General features: G+C 42.7%; 1 protein-coding gene across 1 annotated transcript in view; it reads left to right on the top strand.

Moving 5' to 3' along the window:
• Positions 1-21,257, top strand: part of psd2 (pleckstrin and Sec7 domain containing 2) — a 50,322-nt gene extending 29,065 nt beyond the window's left edge. Inside the window, exons 5-16 of the mRNA XM_080415568.1 lie at positions 5,124-5,324; positions 5,757-5,837; positions 6,585-6,721; positions 6,909-6,967; positions 10,516-10,605; positions 10,869-10,912; positions 11,097-11,287; positions 11,681-11,751; positions 12,965-13,122; positions 13,645-13,789; positions 15,069-15,206; positions 16,569-21,257. Of these exons, the coding sequence (XP_080271694.1) occupies positions 5,124-5,324; positions 5,757-5,837; positions 6,585-6,721; positions 6,909-6,967; positions 10,516-10,605; positions 10,869-10,912; positions 11,097-11,287; positions 11,681-11,751; positions 12,965-13,122; positions 13,645-13,789; positions 15,069-15,206; positions 16,569-16,799 (1,546 nt within the window). The 3' untranslated portion in view covers positions 16,800-21,257. The remainder of the gene's footprint in view (positions 1-5,123; positions 5,325-5,756; positions 5,838-6,584; positions 6,722-6,908; positions 6,968-10,515; positions 10,606-10,868; positions 10,913-11,096; positions 11,288-11,680; positions 11,752-12,964; positions 13,123-13,644; positions 13,790-15,068; positions 15,207-16,568) is intronic.
• Positions 21,258-22,067: the final 810 nt, after the last annotated feature.

Raw genomic sequence — 22,067 nt, 5'->3', positions numbered from 1 at the left:
TTTCTACATTGCAATATTGCTACTTTAACTTAAGTTAAAAAAATTGAGTACTTTTCCACCACTGTTCAAAACCACCTCGAACTATTCAACAATTTCACCTCATGTTACCTTATCTTTTTATATGAGAGGCTTATTAGCTCAGAACATATTCTGAAATCCATGTGTTTTATAGGCTATATCTATCTGAAGCACTCTGGGTGTAACTAAAGGAGATACTAATCATCCCTACATTTCGTACTGGAAAACTACTATACATTATTTTATGTTAATTTCTGATAAATGGGATTACTAACTGGAACTCTTTATAATAAATTTGATATCAGAAGGGTGGGTGCTCCTAATTGAATCCTAAACAATTCTGGTGAGCATAGTAGGCTACCTAGCCAATGAATAAAGATGTGGAAACCTGACAAAGCAAGCAAGCAAAGCAAACAAACAAACAAACAAACAAAACAAACAAATAAGTGTGCTCTAAAAGCAGCTTTGTCAAAGTGTCTGCCTAGGCCTACTTATCCCATTGTCATTAAAAGTGTCATGTTTGTTTAGCTTTAGCCTCAACCTCCTGACTGGCACTTGTTACATCAGTCTCCTGAAAGAATGACTATCTGTCTCTGCATTTGATTTCTAATAGGCTGGAAATATTGTGAAATAATAGCCACCAATCAGTCATAATAGCCACAATAGCCAACCTTTGCTTTGACCCTTTTTAAAAGTACTAGACCTGCAGTGTGACTTACTGGCTCTCAAAAATAATAGTAATTGAACAGTATGACAAAAAAAACAAGAACAAACCACAAGTGACTTGTGACACTATAAGCCTATACATACTACTTTATGACTGCAACATTATGTGTTCGATCTATTACCAGGTAGATGAATTAGCAGTAGCTCTTGTAAAATCATTAAAATAACTACGGTATTTAACAATAATATTTGAGTAACTGACGTTCCTCGGTTTCGCCATTCACAGTAAAACCATCTAATTTATACATTTGTAACTCTGAGAGTGTACGACAAATGTAACCAGTCTGACTTGTTAAATTGACATTTTTACTGTGTATTTCTGTCTAACACGAACCATGTAAAGTTTGCCAGTGTGAATGACAGGCAAGTTGCTGTGTGATTGATGGATCAGTGTACAGTGTGGTTCTCCAACTTTTTCAAGTCAAGGACCCCCAAATTGATATATATTTGGCCACAGACCCCCCCCCCCCATCTGGAAAGGTTTTGTGCCAGGGACCCCTATAAGAGAAGATTTATTTTATTTATTAGCTTTTTACCCCCCTTTTCCCTCAATTTAGTCATTATGCCAATTGATTCCTCCCCACACACATTTCTGTGTTGTCAGTGCTGTCGTATCCTACTGATTCACCTGCCAGCGAGGAGCCCCAACCAGGAGGACATAGAGGCCTTGTCCTACTCCTCCCGCCCAACACTCCCAAAAATTATTAAACATTTTCCAAACATTTTAGATATTTTTCTAAAGTAGCAGAAGCTCGCAGTCCGACACAAGAGGGACTATAGGCTAACGCACACTAAAGTTTTTTAATATTTTTTAATAGCCAACATTTAAATAGATAAAGTGGTTAAAACTATTGTGATGCTATTGCTATATATTAGCTACTTTTGCTGGGGACCCCCTGGAACCACGCCAAGGACCCCTGGGGGTCCCCGGACCCCACTTGGAGAACCACTGGTCTCTAGACGGACAGAGACGATGAAGGTTGTGCTCTTGCCCTTAAATTAGGGCCGGTCGATATGACTTCAACTGATTATCGCGATAATTTCAAACTATTGCCTCGATTACGAATAATTAGCGATTATTTCAAAATATATGTATAGTGAAAATAGCAGATCTACAAGCTTACAAGGTGTCACGTTGCGATTAATATCAGGGGCTTGGCACAATCCGAGGCTTAATACACTTTAGCCACCTCCTGAGGCCACAGCGAGTGACCCTCTCTTTCAACAGTGCTTTGAAAAGTAGACTATAACTTGTTTTTCAGCTATTTGTATTTCAGGGGACAGATTTTGTGTTAAGTCATAGGCTAAGTAAGTTGATATGACAGACAAATCCATTCAAAGCTCTGTAGAATTGTGTTCGAGTAGAGAGGTTGGGGTTGACATTGTTATATAGTTGTAAATCCCTTATTGCAACAACGTTTGTGCTTGCAATAAGGTTATGTACTGCACAACTGCAAGCCTCAGCAGATGGACTTGACGGTATTATTCTCTCTCTCTCTCTCTCTCTCTCTCTCTCTCTCTCTCTCTCTCTCTCTCTCTCTCTCTCTCTCTCTCTCTCTCTCTCTCTCTCTCTCTCTCTCTCTCTCTCTCTCTCTCTCTCTCTCTCTCTCTCTCTCTCCCTCCCTGTCTCTCTCTGACACACACACACACACACACACACACACACACACACACACACACACACACACACACACACACACACACACACACACACACACACACACACCTCTTGATTGCAGGCACTCCTTGTGGGTGTGGATGGGACAAAATCATGAAGATTAGTATTAGTCACTGACATGCTGCATCATGCTCTCTCACACAAGTATAAACACACGCACACACACACGCACACACACACACACACACACACACACACACACACACACACACACACACACACACACACACAGAATACATGGCCTGGGGACCATGGTTTGAGATAAATAAGAGTGGTTTTACTGTCTGTCACTTGACCCATAACAAGGTAGTACCCACACACAATAGGCCTATGTTGAATATTTAATGATTTGATGATGAGACCAAGAGAGACAGACATCTGTCTCTCTTGGTCTTCTGTCACTCTCTTTTAAACTCCCTCTCTTCCTCTCAGTGCGTATGTTTGTGTTTGTGCCTGCGTACATGTGTGTGTGTGTGTCCACACGTGCGCATGCGTGCAGGTTCTGTCATTCACAGACTGCATCGGAAAGCCTGGCAATGTTTTAGCACTGTGACTGATATTTTGAATGATTTATAAGGTCTTTCTCTCTCTCACTCTTGTGTGTGTACTGACTTAATTCGGTTAGACAAGCGAAAGCAATTCCAGTGAAAACAGTCAGCAGCTGGATATTGTTTTGATGGTTTACCATAGGCTCATGCATGTGTGTGTGCATTGTTCAATTGTGCATGCCATGCACCTTACAGTATATCTTTCAGGCATTTGGACGATTTTATGTCTATGCCTGTGTGCTGAGATTGTGTCTTACTGTGTGTATATACAGCACACACATGTCTGTGCATATTATTCACCTTTTAGTTTAGTTTAAGCAGGATACACAGGACAGTGTTTTTTTTATTGTTTATTCCCATCCAAACCGTTCATACTCCCCAGTTCCCCAGTGTGTCTTCCTCAGCTCAGGCCAGACTTCGCCCAGCTTCCGCTGTATCCACGGTAACCAGCACATCACCCCTATGACACAGCGCTGTGTATTGAATTTGGGACGCTTAACGCAATTGACCTAATCAGATTGTTCAAAAAACGACATGAATCATCTGTGGGGAATGCTGACGGTATCACACAGATGCACAGATAGACAGATGCCTAAAGTGACGTTTTCACAGAGGGGAAGCAAACATGCAGTTCCTTGGAGAAATGACTTCAGTTCCATTTTCTTATTAACTGCTATTTCGCAATACAAATGTCAGACACAGGTGTTTAGTGTTCTGTTCAAATGCTGGAAATGTTCAGATACTATGTACACAGTAATTATTCATTTTTAATAATTTGTCTTTTTATTGTTTTTCAGAGTTATCAGAATCAGCATTTTACACAAATGTGGTCGCGGCTTTACATGATAGATCTAATAAAGCATATAGTAAATAATAATGATAATAGTCATAATCATAAAGTAATTATTCACTTAACTCAGATAAGTTATCTCTCAGATAAGTTATCTCTGAGTTGTAAGACAAATGCATAAATGAACACAGGATTTTTTTATGTGCTATTATGGTGTTCTGTCATGTGATCCAATGGGTTGGGTAGGTTAGATGTATTAAGGCCACTGCTATGGAGATATGCAGCCCTTTTCTATAGAGCGAGGCCTTATAATTAGATTAGCTAAGTGATTAGATGAGACCTAGAAAGGAAACATCGCTTGACATCATATCACTGTGCCCATTTGGAATACATTTAATTGCACTGTAAAATACCCCACATAGTCAGCCGTAGGCCTACATTGTATTGATCTTCAGTGTAATTTACGATATATTCTATGGTGAATGATTGTAACAGCTTGCGCAACTCAGAAACTCTGAGTCAAAATAACTCACTTTACATGGAATCCGTCACCGAGACACATTAATTGAAGAGAGCTGGGTGGGTAAAATTATAGTTGAATTTTATGAAGTGGGACCTTCTACAGCCATTGCAGTAATAATGTAGGTTATTCAGTGGCAATGAAATCAGGCCAGTAACATCTGAAGTCACTTGAAAGTCATTTGACTTTTAATGAGCTTCTGTATTGGCGTTTATGTATATTATATTCTCTAGTAATTGAGTTTTCTTCTTACACCCATTCCTAACGTACAACGAGAGAGCGAACTCGAGGTGAGAATGCGACACAAATTGGCCCGATAAATCTACGCCGTCTAATGTCGTTGTGGGACTGCAGACTAGAAGAGAGGCTGAGATTAGCTCTTACTGAATCTGAATACAAGTTCTGACAAATGTCCCACCAGCTGTGACTCTGTATTTGACTACTCTATGTCAACACTGTTGGAGATGGCAAATCCAGGTGGAAACATTTTATGGAACCCCCTCATGAATAGTGATATTGTAATAGTCATTAAAGTAATTCTGTAGTCAATTGTTATTTTCTCTTGAAAGAGCAGTGTTGTCACAGCTCTGTTGTGTATTTCAACTACTTTCCCTACCCCGTCCTTGAAACCCATCTTTCAAGCAAACAAGCGAAATTTCACACACTCCGTTCACCGATGCTCAGGGCTGGTAAACGCAGCTGGTCCTTCACTTGCTTGCAGTGTGTTAGGAATGACTCTCGCTGTGTACTGTACGCTGCGTTCTGTGTGTAACAACAGACAGATGTATTCACTATTAACCTGAAGACCTGTATGTATGTGTGTGTGTGTGTTCTCCTGTCCAGCGATGCCAACCTCACAGACGTACTGTCGGACTCCGAGGAGTCAGTTCTGGGCAGCCTGGAGCGATTGGAGCGGCGGGGCAGCACAGACACACTGGCCAACGGCTGCAGAGCAGACTGCGACGCCGCCAAGAGGCTGGCCAAACGCCTTTACCACCACGAGGGCTTCAAACGCTGTGACGTGGCCAGACACCTGGGCAAGAAGTGAGCTTGAGCAAGCAAACACACACACACACACACACACACGCACACGCACACGCGCGCACACACACACACACACACATGCACGGACAGGTGTATTGATCAAGCCTGACAGGGAACAGGCAGGGAAAATAAAAATATATATGCAGACATGTACATTTGTGTGTAGACAGCAACAGAGGAGCTGATGTAACTTAAAATACTTGATGCTCAAGTAGGACATGCACAACCACATGCTGTCACATCAAGTTAAGTCTAATGCGTTTCTGCACATCCTTATGTATTATTCTATGTTGTTTTAATGTGCTGATGCTGCATCTCTCTCTCTCTCTCTCTCTCTCTCTCTCTCTCTCTCTCTCTCTCTCTCTCTCTCTCTCTCTCTCTCTCTCTCTTCTATCTGTCTCTCTCTCTCTCTCTTATCCATCTGTCGTACAGTAATGACTTCAGCCAGCTGGTGGCATCGGAGTATCTGAGTTTCTTCGACTTCTCTGGACTGTCGTTAGATCGGGCTCTGAGGTAATGCAGTGTCTTACGACACAGACGTGCGTGGTTTGTAGCATTTGCTTTTCATATGGCATTTTAGCTCTGTTCCAGTTGAGTTGTCGTGCTGCACGCGGTTCCATGTTCCTTGACAGCAGTGAAGTTTGTCACTGACTGTACATGATGTAACTAGCATCATCAAAAGATAACGTTGATTATTATTATTTTAGAATCTAATTTGATGCCTTTTGGGGGGTGATGCCGTTTGACTTCACTTAGAGTGTCTGCCGTGAGATTGGGAGGTGAGCATTTTTTAACTGGAAAGAGTGATTCGTTACACTGCTAGTTACTGCAAAAAAGTAGAGCCGTTAGTAACACGTTACTTAGTAACGCATTACTTAGTAACACTGTTGATTGATTGACGCTAAAAGCATAGCATCAAAAAGCCCCAAGGGCTTGTTTCCATTATGGTCCACGTTTGTCCCAGAACTGTTCCTCACCTATGCATGGGTGGAATTGTTCCTCAATACCAAATCGTAGATGCACAGGTAAAGAACATGCAGGCTTGATAACAGCATTCCTCGGAATGCATGACTTCCTGCCAAAGTTAAAAACAAAACAAAAAAAGAGCACGTCTGGCCATTCAGGTTTTTCTCAAAATAATTCAATAGCCGTTTGACAAAGGTGCCCTTGCTCTGCAAACATTGTGATTCAAGATGTGTGTTGTGAAAATGTTCCCCCGACTTCTTGTTGACATTGTGGTGTCCCTCTTGCACATGACAGATCCTTCTTGAAGGCCTTCCCACTGATGGGAGAAACCCAGGAGAGAGAGAGGATCCTTGTGCATTTCTCCAATCGCTTCTGTCACTGCAACCCACAGATGCCAACGTATGAAGGTCAGGGCGGAGAGGATGATGATGGTGATGAGGAGTTTAAAAATATATAATAGTATATGTGTCTCAGGGTGATATGTCAACAAACTAATTCCCACAACACGAACTAGAAAATAATAAAGAAATAATAAAGTGCATGTGTGTATGCGATGCGTGCATGTGTGGCAGAGCAGCAGTCGACCCTAACCTTCATTCGTTCATTGTTCTATTACAGATGGAGCCCACACATTAACCTGTGCCCTTATGCTGCTGAACACTGACCTACATGGACACGTATGGACTGCCTTTACTACGTTTTCTGTTGCATTGGCCATATTCACATGGTGGCCATTTCTGCTCTTATGTGATACCCGGTGGTGGTGGGGGTGGGGAAGGGGGGGGGGGATGTTGACAACACCTGGACCCCTGAGAGCAAAATGGTCTCCCTTTGAATATGGTCGATAGGGATTTATAGTATTTAGCTGACATCGCACAGAAAATGTTCTACTAATCTTACTAACTGTGCTATTTTTAACATTTTCTTTGTATTTCTTTCCCAAATTCATTAATTTGTTTGCGGTAATTGTAAAAGATCTATAGAATAAGTAAGAAAGGTAGTGTTTGATTTCTCCGTCTGTCTTGTTTCAGTATCGTCTGTCTATCTCTGTCTCATACATGGTTTCTGTATCTTATCTGTGTCTTTGCCTCGCTTTCCCTTTTGCTCTGGTCTCCCTCTGCCTCTTTCTCTCTGTGTTTATACACTGCACGCTCCCTCGTCTTTCCCTATCTCTCTTTCTCGCTCCCACTCTTTATCCCGGCCTACTTTCTGACCTGTTTCTGTCTCTCCTCTCCTCTATTACTCTCATCCGTTCATTTCTTTAAAACTGGAGCGCTTGTGGTCTAGATAGAAGAAGACACGACTCCATCAGTGTCTCTGATCCTGCCTCATGCGTTCCCTAGACCATTGATTCTCAACCGTTTTACTTTCAAGGACCCCCAGTTTGATGTGCACTAGGCTGTGGACTTATTGATTGATTTTAAGCTCTCAATCTGCACTGTAAAATCCTCAGTGACAATTTAACTCTTGAGTATACAAATCCAAACGAACCCACAAGGGATCTGTTTGGGCTCCACCAAGTTTCCAGTTTCACACTCTCGGTGTTACAGTCCTGTAAGGTTCCATTTGGTTCCTAACTATCAGTCATTTAGCTGGGGACCCCCTGGAACCTCCTCAAAGACCCCTGGGAGTCCCTAGACCCCACATTGCGAACCAGTGCCCTTGACCACCCTGTTAAAGGGATAATTCACTTTCAAAAAAACTTTGGGTAATTTTATCGTCTACACAGGCTTTTGTGAGCCCCCCAGACCATTTTTAAGTTGCTTGATTCAGTATTTAGATATTTCATATTCATTTAATCAGAAACGCCCCCTTCCTATACAAACCCATTATAACTTCAAACTCCATTTTTAACATGTTCGATTCATCAAAAAACCCCGTCCTTGGTTCTGGTGACTCACCCTGCCCTCCTAATACGCGAGGGGGCGTGTTTTTTTTATAACTTTTTTCATTTATTTTTAATATTTATTTTTAAATGAAAACAATTAAATACAATAAAAATGTTAAATAAAATAAATGAAAAAAGTAATCGAAAAAACACGGCCCCCTCGCGTATTAGGAGGTCAGGGTGAGTCACCAGAACCAAGGACGGAATTTTGATAAATCGAGTTAAGTTATAATGGGTTTGTATAGGAAGGGGGCGTGTCTGATTAAATGAATATCAAATATCTAAATACTGAATCAAGCAACTTAAAAACGGTCTGGGGGGCTCACAAAAGCCTGAGTAGACGATAAAATGACCCAAAGTTTTTATGAAAGTGAAATATCCCTTTAAGCTCCTCTAAATCCTGATTCATGCTTTAGCATTAGCAACAAGGTGTTGTGTGACGTGTCACTCGACAAAAATTAAATCATTTTCTGCAGAAAACTGAAACGTTAAATGTCCGTCTTCAGCTGAAAATGCATTGTGTCTGTAGAGCGACATGCTGCACAGCACTTTGTTGGTGAAGCATAAATCAGGCTTAAAATCAGGCATAACCCTCCACTCACAGTCACACTTCTAGTCTTCAGTCTGCTTCTAGTGGAGAACCTTCCCTTCTAATAAGTTTCCTTCCCCTTTTTTCTCTCTTTTTCCACTGCTTCGGCTCTCTTTCAACCCCCCCCCCCCGCCCCCCCAAACCCCTGCTAAACATAATTGGTCCTTTGGTCTGTCCCTGTCCCTGCAGGTGGTGAGTATGCTTGTTGTACTAACATACTAGGCCATGGCCTTCATCCTACATCTGTTCTTAGCAGGGGTGTATCTGTGTGAGCTCTGAAAATAGCATCAGAATAGCGGAATACTGGGTTTGAAGTAAAGGATGAACCACTAATGCAGAGTACTGGATATTGGGCCTGCGATGTTGTGTCTGATTTTGTGTCTGGGAATTTCCCTCAAAGCTAAAAGAGACCACGTGTCAACATGTCAGGCAGCAAAGCAACTTCATCACATGCTTATTTTTATACACAGACTGATGATGAGAAAACAGATTCCAATTCAATAATTTTGAATGCATGAGTATTTTGGTCGATGCAGAGAGTTATAGTGTATGTTAAGGTGTTAGGATAAGGTAATGGATTTCAGTTATTGCGATTAAACAGCGGTACAAAGACAATGGTGTATAAGACTCATGTTTTGCAGTACCAAGCTGAGTAGCAGTTTTCATTTAAAGTATCGTTATTAGTTTGATTATCTGTCGGATTTGTGTGCCACAGCACGTCTGTTGTGAGCCCAGTCATGGTTCCATCTTGCTAAATGTGCTTTTACTAGATTGTGTACTTTGTGATCCTAAAGGCACACATTCTATTCACTGGCTAGTTGTTTGTTATTTAAGAGAAAATGGGCTAAAATAATTAGGTTCTTTTAATGTCCCATTTTCTGTAGCAGTACTGGTCAATTCCACTCTTTATTAGCCAAACATGGCTTACATGATTGAGCCAGTAACAAGACAAAGCTATGTTTGAAACTGTCCAGTGTAATGTATTAGCTGCTTAATTCTGCCACCCAGTGGAGGAACACAGACTTCATGTTGCTGCCGCATTGATAATCCAACATTGCATTGCATTTGCATCGCATGCTCCACAGTCACAAAATGCATTGATTCCAAAGATAAATATTTTATTACCTCTAATCAATTCAAAACTTTTAATCCCTATGTGATGGGGGTGATCCAGGATCAGACAATCTAACTACATTTTGTCCCGGTATTTCAAAGCAATTCAGGATAGGATTACTCCGATCCTAGTCTCTCATCACCAGACGCTTCACAGTTCAGCCTACTCCGCCTCTTCAGTGGGCAAAGCTATCTGAAAGTCTGGCTATGCGAGAACTGCTCTGATCCATATGCAGATTTTTCAAATTTACCGGGATTAGCAGACGGTTCTTTAATCCTATCTATCTCCATCTAGTGGATATGAAGAACAACAAAAGGGTGACAGACTGTATAGCAATTTAGAGCCATTTCTTAAATATATAATTATGAATTATACTATTTTCCAAGTACACAACACTTCTATTGAAAGAAACAAGATGATCCCAATCCTGATTTGGCGTTTTGAACTACCCAAAGTCCAAATCTGATCCACTGGGATAGAGGTTAAAAGTTTTTAACTCTTGGGCCTAATGTATTTATTTCCCTTCATCTCTTTCCCTCGTCTCTCTCGGTCTCTCTCACATTTCCTTTCTCTCTCTCTTCTCTACCATTTTCTTTGCCTAATAATCTTTTGGTTATTTTCTACCTCTCCTCAGAATATTGGGAAGAAAATGTCTTGTCAGCAGTTCATCAGTAATCTGGACGGCCTCAACAACGGCAAAGACTTCCCCAAAGACTTATTAAAGGTACAGCACTCGATGTACAGCGTACAGCAAACAACAACTGATCTTATTTGCATGATGCCTTTCTAGTGAAAAAAAATAAATACTCCTAAAACTGGTAGTTTCAGAATGACAGACATTACGCCGAGCGTACCTATTAGGGGCATGTCCTAATAAGCAAACATTCAGGGGTCAAGTATGAGTCTATACTTGACCCCTCCCCCCGTCAACTAAGTATATACAGTAGAGTGTAAGTGGTTAAGTGTTTTTTTCTTGCTTGTCCACAGGTGTTGTACAACTCCATAAAAAATGAGAAGCTTGAATGGGCAGTGTGAGTATCTTTTACCTTTTTACATCGCAGGTGATGAGGTGATTCATCATGAATTTATGCTAACTTCGGCTATCTGCGAATGTGTGTGTGTGTGTGTGTGTGTGTGTGTGTGTGTGTGTGTGTGTGTGTGTGTGTGTGTGTGTGTGTGTGTGTGTGTGTGTGTGTGTGTGTGTGTGTGTTACAGTGAGGAAGAGGAGCTGAGGAAGAGTCTGTCAGAGCTGGTGGAGGAGCAGTGTGAGGGCGGGAATAAGCGCATTGCCAGGGTAACGGATGGCAATAACCCTTTCATCACCATCCCCATCCTCCTGAACGCTGTCACCTACAAACATGGAGTCCTCACCCGAAAGAGCCACGCAGACATGGACGGCAAACGCAGTGAGAGCACGCACACACACACACACACACACACACACACACACACACACACACACACACACACACACACACACACACACACACACACACACACACACACACGCACACACACACACACACTTTCAGATATACTAACATGGTTGTAGTATGTGTTACATACAACCTCTCTCTGTTTCTCGTTCTGTCTTTCTCTCTCTCTCTCTCTCTCTTTCTCCCTCTGCCTCTCACTGACTCACCCCTCTGTTTATCTTCTCACTCCCCCCGTCTCTCTATTTCACTCTGTCTATCTCTCTTTCCCCAACACCCTCCCTTAATATGACATCATCTCTCGCTCCTTCTCACATTGTGTCTTTCTTACCCCCCCCCCCCTCTCTCCCTCTGTCTCTCTTTCAGCCCCACGGGGTCGGCGTGGCTGGAAGAAGTTCTATGCGGTTCTGAAGGGAATGATCTTGTATCTCCAGAAGGTACCGTTGCTATAGAAACACACATCCACCACCGCAGTGACAGCGAAAGCAGCGCAGCAGTTGCTAGTAGCTTCGCGTGCGTGCATGCATGCATGTGCGTGCTTGTGGGTGAGAGTGCATGTGAGTGTGAGTGTGTGTGGGAAAGACATTTGTTTGTCTCCCTCTGCTGGTTGAACAGTGGTATTGACCACTGAGAGCCTTCAGAATAAAATTGCATAATAAGCTGCTTGTGGAAAATAGAATGATTTTGAGTCATCAAATATGTACATGCTTGATGACGGATCAAGCAAGAGCAAAGCTTTTAATACCTCAGACGGGTAATGTTTGGCTCCTCTCGCCCACCCTGGTATTGCTGAGCTCAGTCTCTGTAAATTAACCACTTAACCCTATACACTTTGTTGACCAGGGTCCTCCAGAGTTCTATACTTGTTCCCCTCCTCTTGATCTATAATCTCACAACACAACTCGACATGCTGTGAGCTTGTAAATCTGCTATTCACTGTGAAAGTTCACCTATTTTTGCCAAATGTTCGCCTAATAGGACATGCCCAGAATAGGGACGCTAGGGTTCATGGCGTTAATGTCCTACAAAGAGAGAACACTTCATAGCATGCATCTCCAAAGAGAGTGTATAACTATTTCCTGCTATGAGATACTGTTCATTCACCCAGATAACATGCAAGAGAAAGCAGTTGACCAGATGGGCAGTTCTCAGAAGTTTGGAAAGCCAACAAGCCAAAATGGTCAATGAAACACTTTTTATGTTTTTGTTTGTAAATTAATGTCCTACTTCATCATACAAGAGTGTCGCACCAAAGTAGTGGAAATAGCAGATCTGCAAGCTCACAACACGCCAGCTATTTTCACTATTTTTAAATGTTTTTCTTTTTATAATAATAAAAAAAACACCCTACAGCAGGTGTCAGCAAATAGTTACCTTTTCTTGATTTCATTAACCTTGGTCATCCATCTGCACCGTGATGGCTACGACAAATAAATGCTTGTCTCTTCTTGAATATATCAGTGGGTGGTTCTCAAAGTGAACAAGAAGTATTTTGGAAATATTTTAACAACACAAATCTTGGTGGTCCCATACAATAATATAGAACATACACTACCCATTCAAGGTCCTTCACATGAGGTTTGAGAACTATTGGCATAATACTGTATCTTCATAACCTCACGACCTCACCTAAATCCTGTCCTCCTTCAGGATGAGTACAAGCCAGACGCAGACGTGTCGGAGGTGGATCTGAAGAACGCTGTGCGCACCCACCATGCCTTAGCCACACGTGCCACCGACTATAGCAAGAGAGCCAACGTGATGAAGCTGAAGACATCAGACTGGAGAGTGTTCCTGCTGCAGGCACCGTGAGTCACTCCTCAACACAAGAAAGATGTGGAGAGTTCTATTTCGCCATGTCTTATATGCACTGTACATATGTTTCGGTAATGTCAGTCAGTCTTCAAAAACTGACATGAATCCATCTTCAAAAGCAAGTAAAAAAATAAAGGCATATATCAGATGTTGCTGAGAATCCACAGTGAGTCACAATGTTTGACTCTCTGTCCCACTCATCTTGTTTTCTCTCTTGTCTGTTCCCTTTTCTTACCCACTTGAACCCAGTATACTTCATTGTATAACAAATAGTGAAAAAGCCAGTCTACAGTCTTATCAGTAGCTCTGATATTTCTGAAAATGTAATAATATGTAATAAACCTTTTTTAGATATATTTTGAAAAATGTTGACACATTTTCAAGATTTGCCCAAAATAGGAACACCAGGGTTAATAACATACATACATTTTACATTTACATTATACATTTGTTTTTTGTTATGATGGAGTTCTTTCTTCCTGTGCATGTAAAACACATTTGATGTGCCTCGGTAGGAGTGAGGAGGAGATGCTGTCCTGGATCTTTCGGATCAACCTGGTTGCTGCGCTGTTCTCTGCCCCGGCCTTCCCCGCTGCCATTGGCTCCATGAAGAAGTTCTGTCGGCCGCTCCTACCCTCCTCCAGCACTAGACTCAATCAGGTACTATATACAGTACTGTAGTTCACGAGTACAGACCACGCCTTCAAACCAAACATCGTTTAACGTTCTTTATTTAGAAAAGAAGGAGATGGACCTTTCGGGAAAAAGGATTGGTTATGCATGGATGGAGATGGAGGGAAGGAGGGTAGTGAGGAAGGGAAGGAGATGAGGGAGGGAGGAGTGAGGATGTGGGAGTGGAGATGAAGGGGGATGAAGGGCGAAGCCCTGAGGGGGAGGAAGGACGAAGCCCTGAGGGGGAGGCATAGCCATGTGGCTCCAGGGGGGTGGAGACCCTCAGTATTTGGCTTGGGGTCTGAGAAGATAGGCATCCATCTAGGCGTCATCTGTGGACATCTGTGCACACGCTACCGCTCACTTATGTGTGCGGTAGCATCAGCACACACAAGTGAGACCCCCATCTGGAACCTGGAAAACTAGGACAGATCAGAGATTACTGAAGGAAAGGGAAGGGAGGGAGGGGTACGAAGAACAATGCACGAGTGGCAGGCGGACCTGGCAGGTTTAAATACCCTCACTTATTGGTAGAAGGGGTGGAGTTCAGGTGGAGAGCTAACGGTTACCATGGCATCGGTGCCATGGTGAGTGGCAGAGGTGGAGCTATGATCGGTTACCAGGGCAGATAAGTCGAGGGAGGAGTTGGCTAGGTTACCATGGTGATCGATCAAGCTTGTAATCTAGGGAGTGAACTAGGAATAGGAATAGATCATGGGAGTAGTGTGAGGGGCAAGGTCAGGAACAATCTCATTATTTGAAGGCGTAGTCTTCCTCCTGAACATACATTGTACCAACTCCATTTATGGGCGCACACACACACACACACACACACACACACACACACACACACACACACACACACACACACACACACACACACACACACACACACACACACTACACACATATAAAGAATAAACAATATTAAAATAATAAAATGTTTTATTAATAATCTATCCCTATTTTGGTAAATAGAATAGTGAAAATAACCAATTGTGAAAATAGCAGGTCTACAGGTTCACAAGGCGACATATTGTGAGCTTGTAGATCTGCTATTTTCAAAATCTTTGCATGACACCATTGTGCAACGAAATATTAAGTAACACTTTAAGTGGTTAATCGATTCATTCACTCATTGAGATACGTATACAATCAGTTGATTAATAAAAAAAAGTTATCGATACTTGCAGCCCTAATCAGAATTTGAACTGGGTCCACTTACAATCTGCTTTGGGGTCGTCCTCCTGTTTTTCTTTTTGCTCAGGAGGGGCAGCTGCAAAGTCACGAGGGCAAACTGAAGCAGATGAGCCTGGAGCTGGAGGATCACCGGAAAAACACGCCTGACCCCAAGAGCCAGGAGTGGGAGGAGTCCCGTCTCAAGGAGCATTACCTCACGTACGAGGTACGAGGCCGTAGACCAAGCAGCAGCACACATTGTCGTGCCTTTATACCGGTGGTTCTCAAAATGTTTTTATTTCATATATTTCACCCCCATAGCTCTGAGAGTGTACAAATGGAACCAAATGGACCTGTAAAGGGCCATTTACACACCAAGCACTACAAATAATTATGCGAGTGTCAGTCCACACTAATGAACGATAACGTTCTGTGAACAGTGGCATCAAACACGCACTGCACAGTCCAGCTGTGTCAGAGCCCACGCGGAGGGTGGAAGAGAGAGAGAGAGAGAGAGATCTCTGAAAGACGCATGCAATAGGATATGTGGATAATCTGACTGATTTATTACTTGTAAAGGTCTTCGCAGACTGGGAGTGGTGGACGCGGGCGTTACCGCTCGGATCAGCGGAGATCGCGCCGCGATCATTGTTGTTTTGTCCTCCTGCGCGGTGCGGGGAAAAGAAAAGCTCGCCACAATCCAGCTCTTGCCGCCCACGCGTGCGTGCACAAACGAGCGCGAGAATTTCACGGGACAGCGCCCGCTCGCCTCACCGCCCCTCAACTTCTCCGCGCGTCCCAAATCGAAAATGAATTAAATAGGCGCGTCGGCCGCTTCCCGTCTGAAATGACCTTTAGGAGGGGAGATAGTTGTAGCTTACCTGAGGTGATGCCGGCTTGCCTATCAGCTAGCGTTAGCTATTCATAATCGTCTCCTTATCTCCGTAATAACAAATCCTCCTGGTGGTAGGTGAGACCGATTGCATCCCAGATGTCCTTCTGAGGGATTTTGATTGGCTGTCAATGTTTCTATGGTTCATACTGTATAGGTCATTAAGTCATTATAGGACCACAATGGAAACGAGTTCCCCTAAATGTCTGACTGTACCTCGTGCTGTTTACATTTCTGACTATTAAAGTATTCAATCAATCAATCAATCAATAAAATCGCTCTGAAAGTGATCCAAACGATATTGTTTACGACGATAGTTGTTATATTTGTGGTGTGGTGCACAGTCACTGTGCTTGGTGTAAAGAGCGCCTAAGGGTCTATTTGGTTCCATTTGTACTGTTACTGTTACATATATTTATCTCAGAGTTGTAGAACTGTAAGGGTCCATTTGGAACCCCCTCAAGGAGCCTTGAGGGTCCCTGGATCCCACTTTGAGAACCACTGCTTTACACCATTTCTGTGACCCGTTTTCTACTAGCTAATTACTAGTTTGGTTACGTGTCAAAGAGTCTTTCTACACTTTTATGATTTTAGCGTTTCATTTTCATGTGCTTTCCTGGACCACAATGCACCCCCCCCCCCCACCACCATTTGCCTTTCCAACGTTCACCTCTTCATCACTCTCCCCACTAACAGAAGAGTCGCTATGAGACCTACATCAACCTGCTACAGGCCAAACTCCGAGCAGAGACGGACGACCTGGAGAAGATCGAGGCCAATGTGATGAGCAGCCTGTTGGGAGAGGGAGGCCAGGCCGGCCGCGAGGGATACCTCCGCAAGACACAGTCCTCCCCATCTATCAGCCAGACTCATGGGGGGCTCAATGGGAGGCCTGCAGGACGCACTGCCCCGGGACAGAGGAGTTGAAAAGCGGGGAAAGGAGGGGGAGGCAGTAATCAACCCCCACCAACATAAACAACAACAACAGACAGCTGCTATCCTGTAGTGGCCAACATAGCTTGACTCTGCATCATTAGAGGGTTTTTTTGTTGTAGTTTTTTGTAGCTCCTAAGAAACTCGGCACCTTCACACCCCTGTCTCTGTTCTTTTAGACTTAAGACATACTTATGGGCGTCGAAGGCAGGTAGATAGAGGAAGAGAAATGACTACCACTACTATTCTCTCTAGAATTGATCAACCTTTGTGGTTAATTTGTGCTTGAGCAATTAGATGAAGAACATTCCCCTGATTCCAGGCCATCTGACCTAGGTTTCTCCCCTTTTATAAATTGCACATTATATCCATTATCATGATCAAACATCAGTATTATTTTGAAGAGCAAGTAAGACCAACATATATAATTGTCTTTTGTGAAATGTGTCTTTTGATATGAGCAGAACGAGCGCTTGGATTGCCATCTAAATGTGAGGAAACTTTTTGCTGTGTCACTCACACGGCACTAATGGGTTCAACGCGTGTGCGTCGGAAAGCTTCTGGCGTCCCCGCGGGGACACTGTCCTGTCCTGTCCTGCCCTGTTCTGTCCTTGTCCATCCATCTAGCTGGTGTCGGGTTGTGATAGGTCCAGGGGGTGGAGGTGGTACTGTAGCATTTAGGCCTCTCTCACTCACCTTCGCACACTTGACTGCTCACAGGCCTGAATAGGGTCCACCATGGTGGAGTGTTGTGTGTGTGTGTGTGTGTGTGTGTAGACTATACGACATATCAGTCCCATCGCCACAGCAGAAAAAAAGGGACTTGACCGCTCACAAGTATGAACTCGTATGAACTCCTGCAAGGATCACCTCCCTATTGTGTGTAGCCTATTTATTTATTTATTTTATTTTGGAGGTTTATTTTGTTTTGGTTTACCTTTTATTTATCCAGGGGAAGGATTTGCTGAGCACGCATGGTCTTATCCAGCAACGCCTGCTTCACAGCACTATACTTTCAAACACATTCATACCGGGCTGGAAGCAATCAGTCAACTCGTATGACCAGTGAGCGGTTCCCCTTGCTCAAGGACACCTCAACGGCAGTCATCGAGGGAGAGCGGTACTCCTTCACTTTTCCACATGCAGGCTATCCCGAGACTCAAACCTGTGGCCTTTTAGTCACAAGGCCACATCTCTGAACTGAAAGCTCCCACTGACTTCATTTATTATACATGTATTTATTTACACCCAGTCTGCATTCTTCCACAGAGCGCTGAGCTTGACTTGACGGCAACACATGACTGAGTGAAAGAAAGCACTGTGTGCCACGTTCTGTTTTCACCATTTCTGCTCGTGTCATTTTTAATATCCTCCTGTCGGAGGAGTACAGTGACTGGTGCCCTGCTAGAAAAGATCTTTACTGTAACAATATGTAGTTCAAGTAGCTTACTGATGACTTGGATGAAGTACAGAACAGAAAAGATTTGAGTGTGAGGCTTTTAATTGGGGAGACTTGTTTGTCCTTGGCCTAAGCTGTAGAGGCAATAGAATGAAAATGAAATGAGCATTGTATCATCCAAATAAAATCATGGATCCTCATTAGCATGTTTGATGAGCAATGAACAGTATGGCTTTCTGTTGAACAACGGCACATACAATAACATTTTAAACATACAGTAGGTTTCTTAAAGGCTTTCAAGCATCAAAAAGTACCCATACCCTGTTATAGGGGTACAACAATCCTACTTCTTCACATTTTATGCTGATTTTGAGACAAAGACAGATCCCTTGGCCTTGTTTGAAGAGGTACGAAGTTCTTATGAGGGATGAGGCACCATGTTGGAGGGAGCAAAGAGTGCATTATTACTGTATCTTTATCCCCCCTCCCGACCCATCCTTTTGTTAATCGCAAATTTGGCATTTTCTTTGTTGTATCGAGAAAAAGATAATGACATTCCAGTATTCTGTTGTCACAAGACAACTTTAACAATTATCACTCCAAACTCTCTAAAAAGTATTGTGTTTTCAACTGATACAGAGTAAAGCATCAGTGTTAATTTAAAGGTGCTGTGCGTGATATATATATATTTTAAGATAAATCTATTCTCATTGTAATCATTGCAATAGAGTGTTTGTTCAGTAACAGAACCCATTTATCAGCTTCAATTGTATAGTTTTCAAATCCAGGTCCAATTTTGTCTGCTCATTTTTGTTTCACTTCTAATTTATTTATCCTATGCTATCCTATGCTATATCCTGTATTAGTTCTCTCTCCTGATTGGATGAAATTGGTATCCTTTACTAAAGAGCTGGAGAGACGAGAGACCCCCGTTACTGAACAAACACTGCATAGCAATGATTACTATGGGAATATAGAGCTATATAAAAATATTTGAACAAAACAGTATCGCTTACAGCACCTTAACTCAATTTCAGAGTTTAACACTGCTCAACTCATCTCATCAACTCAGTATCTCATACTAGTGAGATTGAACCCTATAGTCCCTCGACTCACAATGTTAATCTTATTAGCTTTATGAGTGAACAATTCTCAAGGCAACACTTGGTCAACTGTAATGAATTGTCAATGTATTTATCAATATTTAACAATCCTGGAAAATGTCCTGTGTGCAACTGACCATCATTCCCAACAGTAGTACTAATATGGTCCAAGATATTTTGGAGAAAGCGAACAGCGAGCTGGAGGACGAAGGAAGAGAATCAGTTCTGATCAGCAGCACCAACAACGCGTTGGAAATGGTTAGAAAAGGGATACTGGTGGTGTTGAGAGCAGGGTAGGCGTTACCAGAGGCAATGCATCATGAAAGAGACGAGGAACACGAGAAGAACAGACGTGCTTTCTAAGAAACGGCCAGATGAGTTTTCTAGGAACACCTGAGAGAACATGGAAGCAAAACAGGTGTACAACATGAGCCTGACCTTTTTCCTGGAAAGTAGAGATGTGCAGAGATTGTGTGGAAAACAAACAGTTTGAAGTGGGGAGGGCATCGGTTCTGCTGATGTCACATCTGAACACATGACCCCCCCCCCCCTCCCTCTCTCTCTCTCTTTCCCTCTCCCTCTCTGTTTTTGTGGCTTCCTAACTCTCAGTTTCCGGCTCCCCCCATTCCTTCCTTTTCTCTGTATTATTTTCTTTCCTTTGATATAGTCTTGACACAACTGTAGATAAATGGAGCCGGTGGCCCTCCTGTAGTCATCATCAGGCAGCACAGACATACGCAGTGTTGGAGATCAGTGGTTCTCAACCTTTTTAGGCCGCGACCCCACAAAAGAATCATGTTTGAACTGGGGACCCCCCACCCTGACAAGCTCTTAGAATTGTAGGAGTTGAGACGTTACATTTAGTTTGACTCAGTTCCCACAGATAAATATTGTGAAAATAGCCGATCTACAAGCTCACAAGTGCGAGGCGTTGTGAGCTTGTAGATCTATTTTCACAATTTCTACCTCTCTAACTTTCTTATTATTTGACAATTTGGCCAATGTTTGACCAGTTTTTGCGAACGCAGCGGAAGGAGGCGCCTCCGCGCAAGTGGAGCTTACTATGAAACCGTGCTCGGGTTGTGTCTCTGTGTCTCTGTGTGTCTGTGTTCACCTCTCATTGGCTGCATGCACCCATGTGACTCACGCTCTCATTGCCTGCCTGCCCCTGGGTGACATGACTCACATGCGTGCACTGCCTGTAAGCAGCCACCCGAGTGCGCCAGAGTGCAGGAATTTGGACAATGCTCTGACACACACACACACACACACACACACACACACACACACACACACACACACACACACACACTGTCAATGTTCTCTCTCCATCACGGTGAAATAACAGGGATTACAAGTCCGTAAATACACAATATTTTCGAGCTGCGTTCGCTTCCAGCGTTCGCGCGTCTTACTTGTGATAGTATAGTTTGTTGATAACTTTTGATGCAGTAATGGTCTTTTTCATTTCTTAAAAAATAATAATTTGGTATTAAAAATGTCTTAAAAGTCCTTCAATTGTAACTTTACTATCATACCCCCCCCCCTCATGTGGGGACCCCCACAGGTTGAGAACCACTGCCATAGATATTTAGAATGTCAATAGTCATGTGTGGTTCTGGACACCCTGGTTTGTATAAGGTATGATGCTAACAGTGACTGACCAGTTCTGAGTTCCTTTAGGGACTCGACAGGGAAACCTGGAATCATGCCTGTGAGTTCTGCAAGTGGAGGCCTCCCCTTATAGTCTCTTAGGCTGTTGTGCTAACCATTGTTTCCCAATGTTTTAGACTAGGCCTGTGTTGTAATATAGCATTGTGAGGAAAACAACAAATGTGTTCATTGTTTTGATTATTTAAAGAAATTACATGCTTCAGCACTTTGATGTCAGAAATTGATTTTCTTTTGTTTGTATATCTGATATGATTTTTGATGGGATGCTCGAACAATGTAAAGGACATATTTACTGAATATTTAGTCTGTGCTTCATAAAGTAAGCTTTTATACAGATTATTGTGGTTGTAATTTATTGAGTCTAGTCAATTCTGCACTGAAAAATTATGTTTTTTTTTCTTTTCTTTCTTTCTTTCTTTTGTGTGTGTGGTCAATTCACTTACTCTCAAACCCCCCATATGGTATTGGTATTGGTGCATGCACACTTCACTTTATGACCTTTCAAAATTGGCATAATGATCTAACCTAACATATTGCAAACCTTTTGAGAAAACGTTTAGTTGCAATATTCACAGACACACGTCTACTTTAGTCTAACAGGGTAGAAACTTTACTATTGCAAGTAGCCTTCTGTCCGGGGGCTGCTGAAATAGCGCTAATGCTGGAGTACTAAAAAATTTAAAAAAAAAATGTTTTAGTAAAACGCATGAGCCAAGTTCCTTTAATTATTTGGGGGTGAATGACCCTTCACGTTCATGCAATGTCAATGTAATGTTTCTTGCGTCTGGGTAGCTCAGTTGGAAGAGCTCTTGACTCTGAACAGCAAGGTCATACGATCGACTCCTGGAACTGGTAAATCAGCATATGAGCAATCTGGCTCCCTGGGTTCTAGTGCTGTAACAGGGATAGACTCCTGTTTTCTTGGCTGTTGCTGACAATAAGCCCACTTGTAAAGTGCATGAGCCAAATGTCTTTAATTAATTGGGGGAATGACCCATCACGTTCGTGTAATGTCAATGTACAAAGCTTAGTGTGCTTGGGTAGCTCATTCGGAAGAGCTCTTGACTTCGGATCACAAGTTCATGG

This window comes from Gymnoscopelus braueri (genome assembly GCF_963280865.1).
Source record: "Gymnoscopelus braueri genome assembly, chromosome: 20".
NCBI lineage: Eukaryota > Metazoa > Chordata > Actinopteri > Myctophiformes > Myctophidae > Gymnoscopelus > Gymnoscopelus braueri.
Note: the sequence above shows the minus strand (reverse complement) of the source record. Positions and strands in the feature narration are given on the sequence as shown.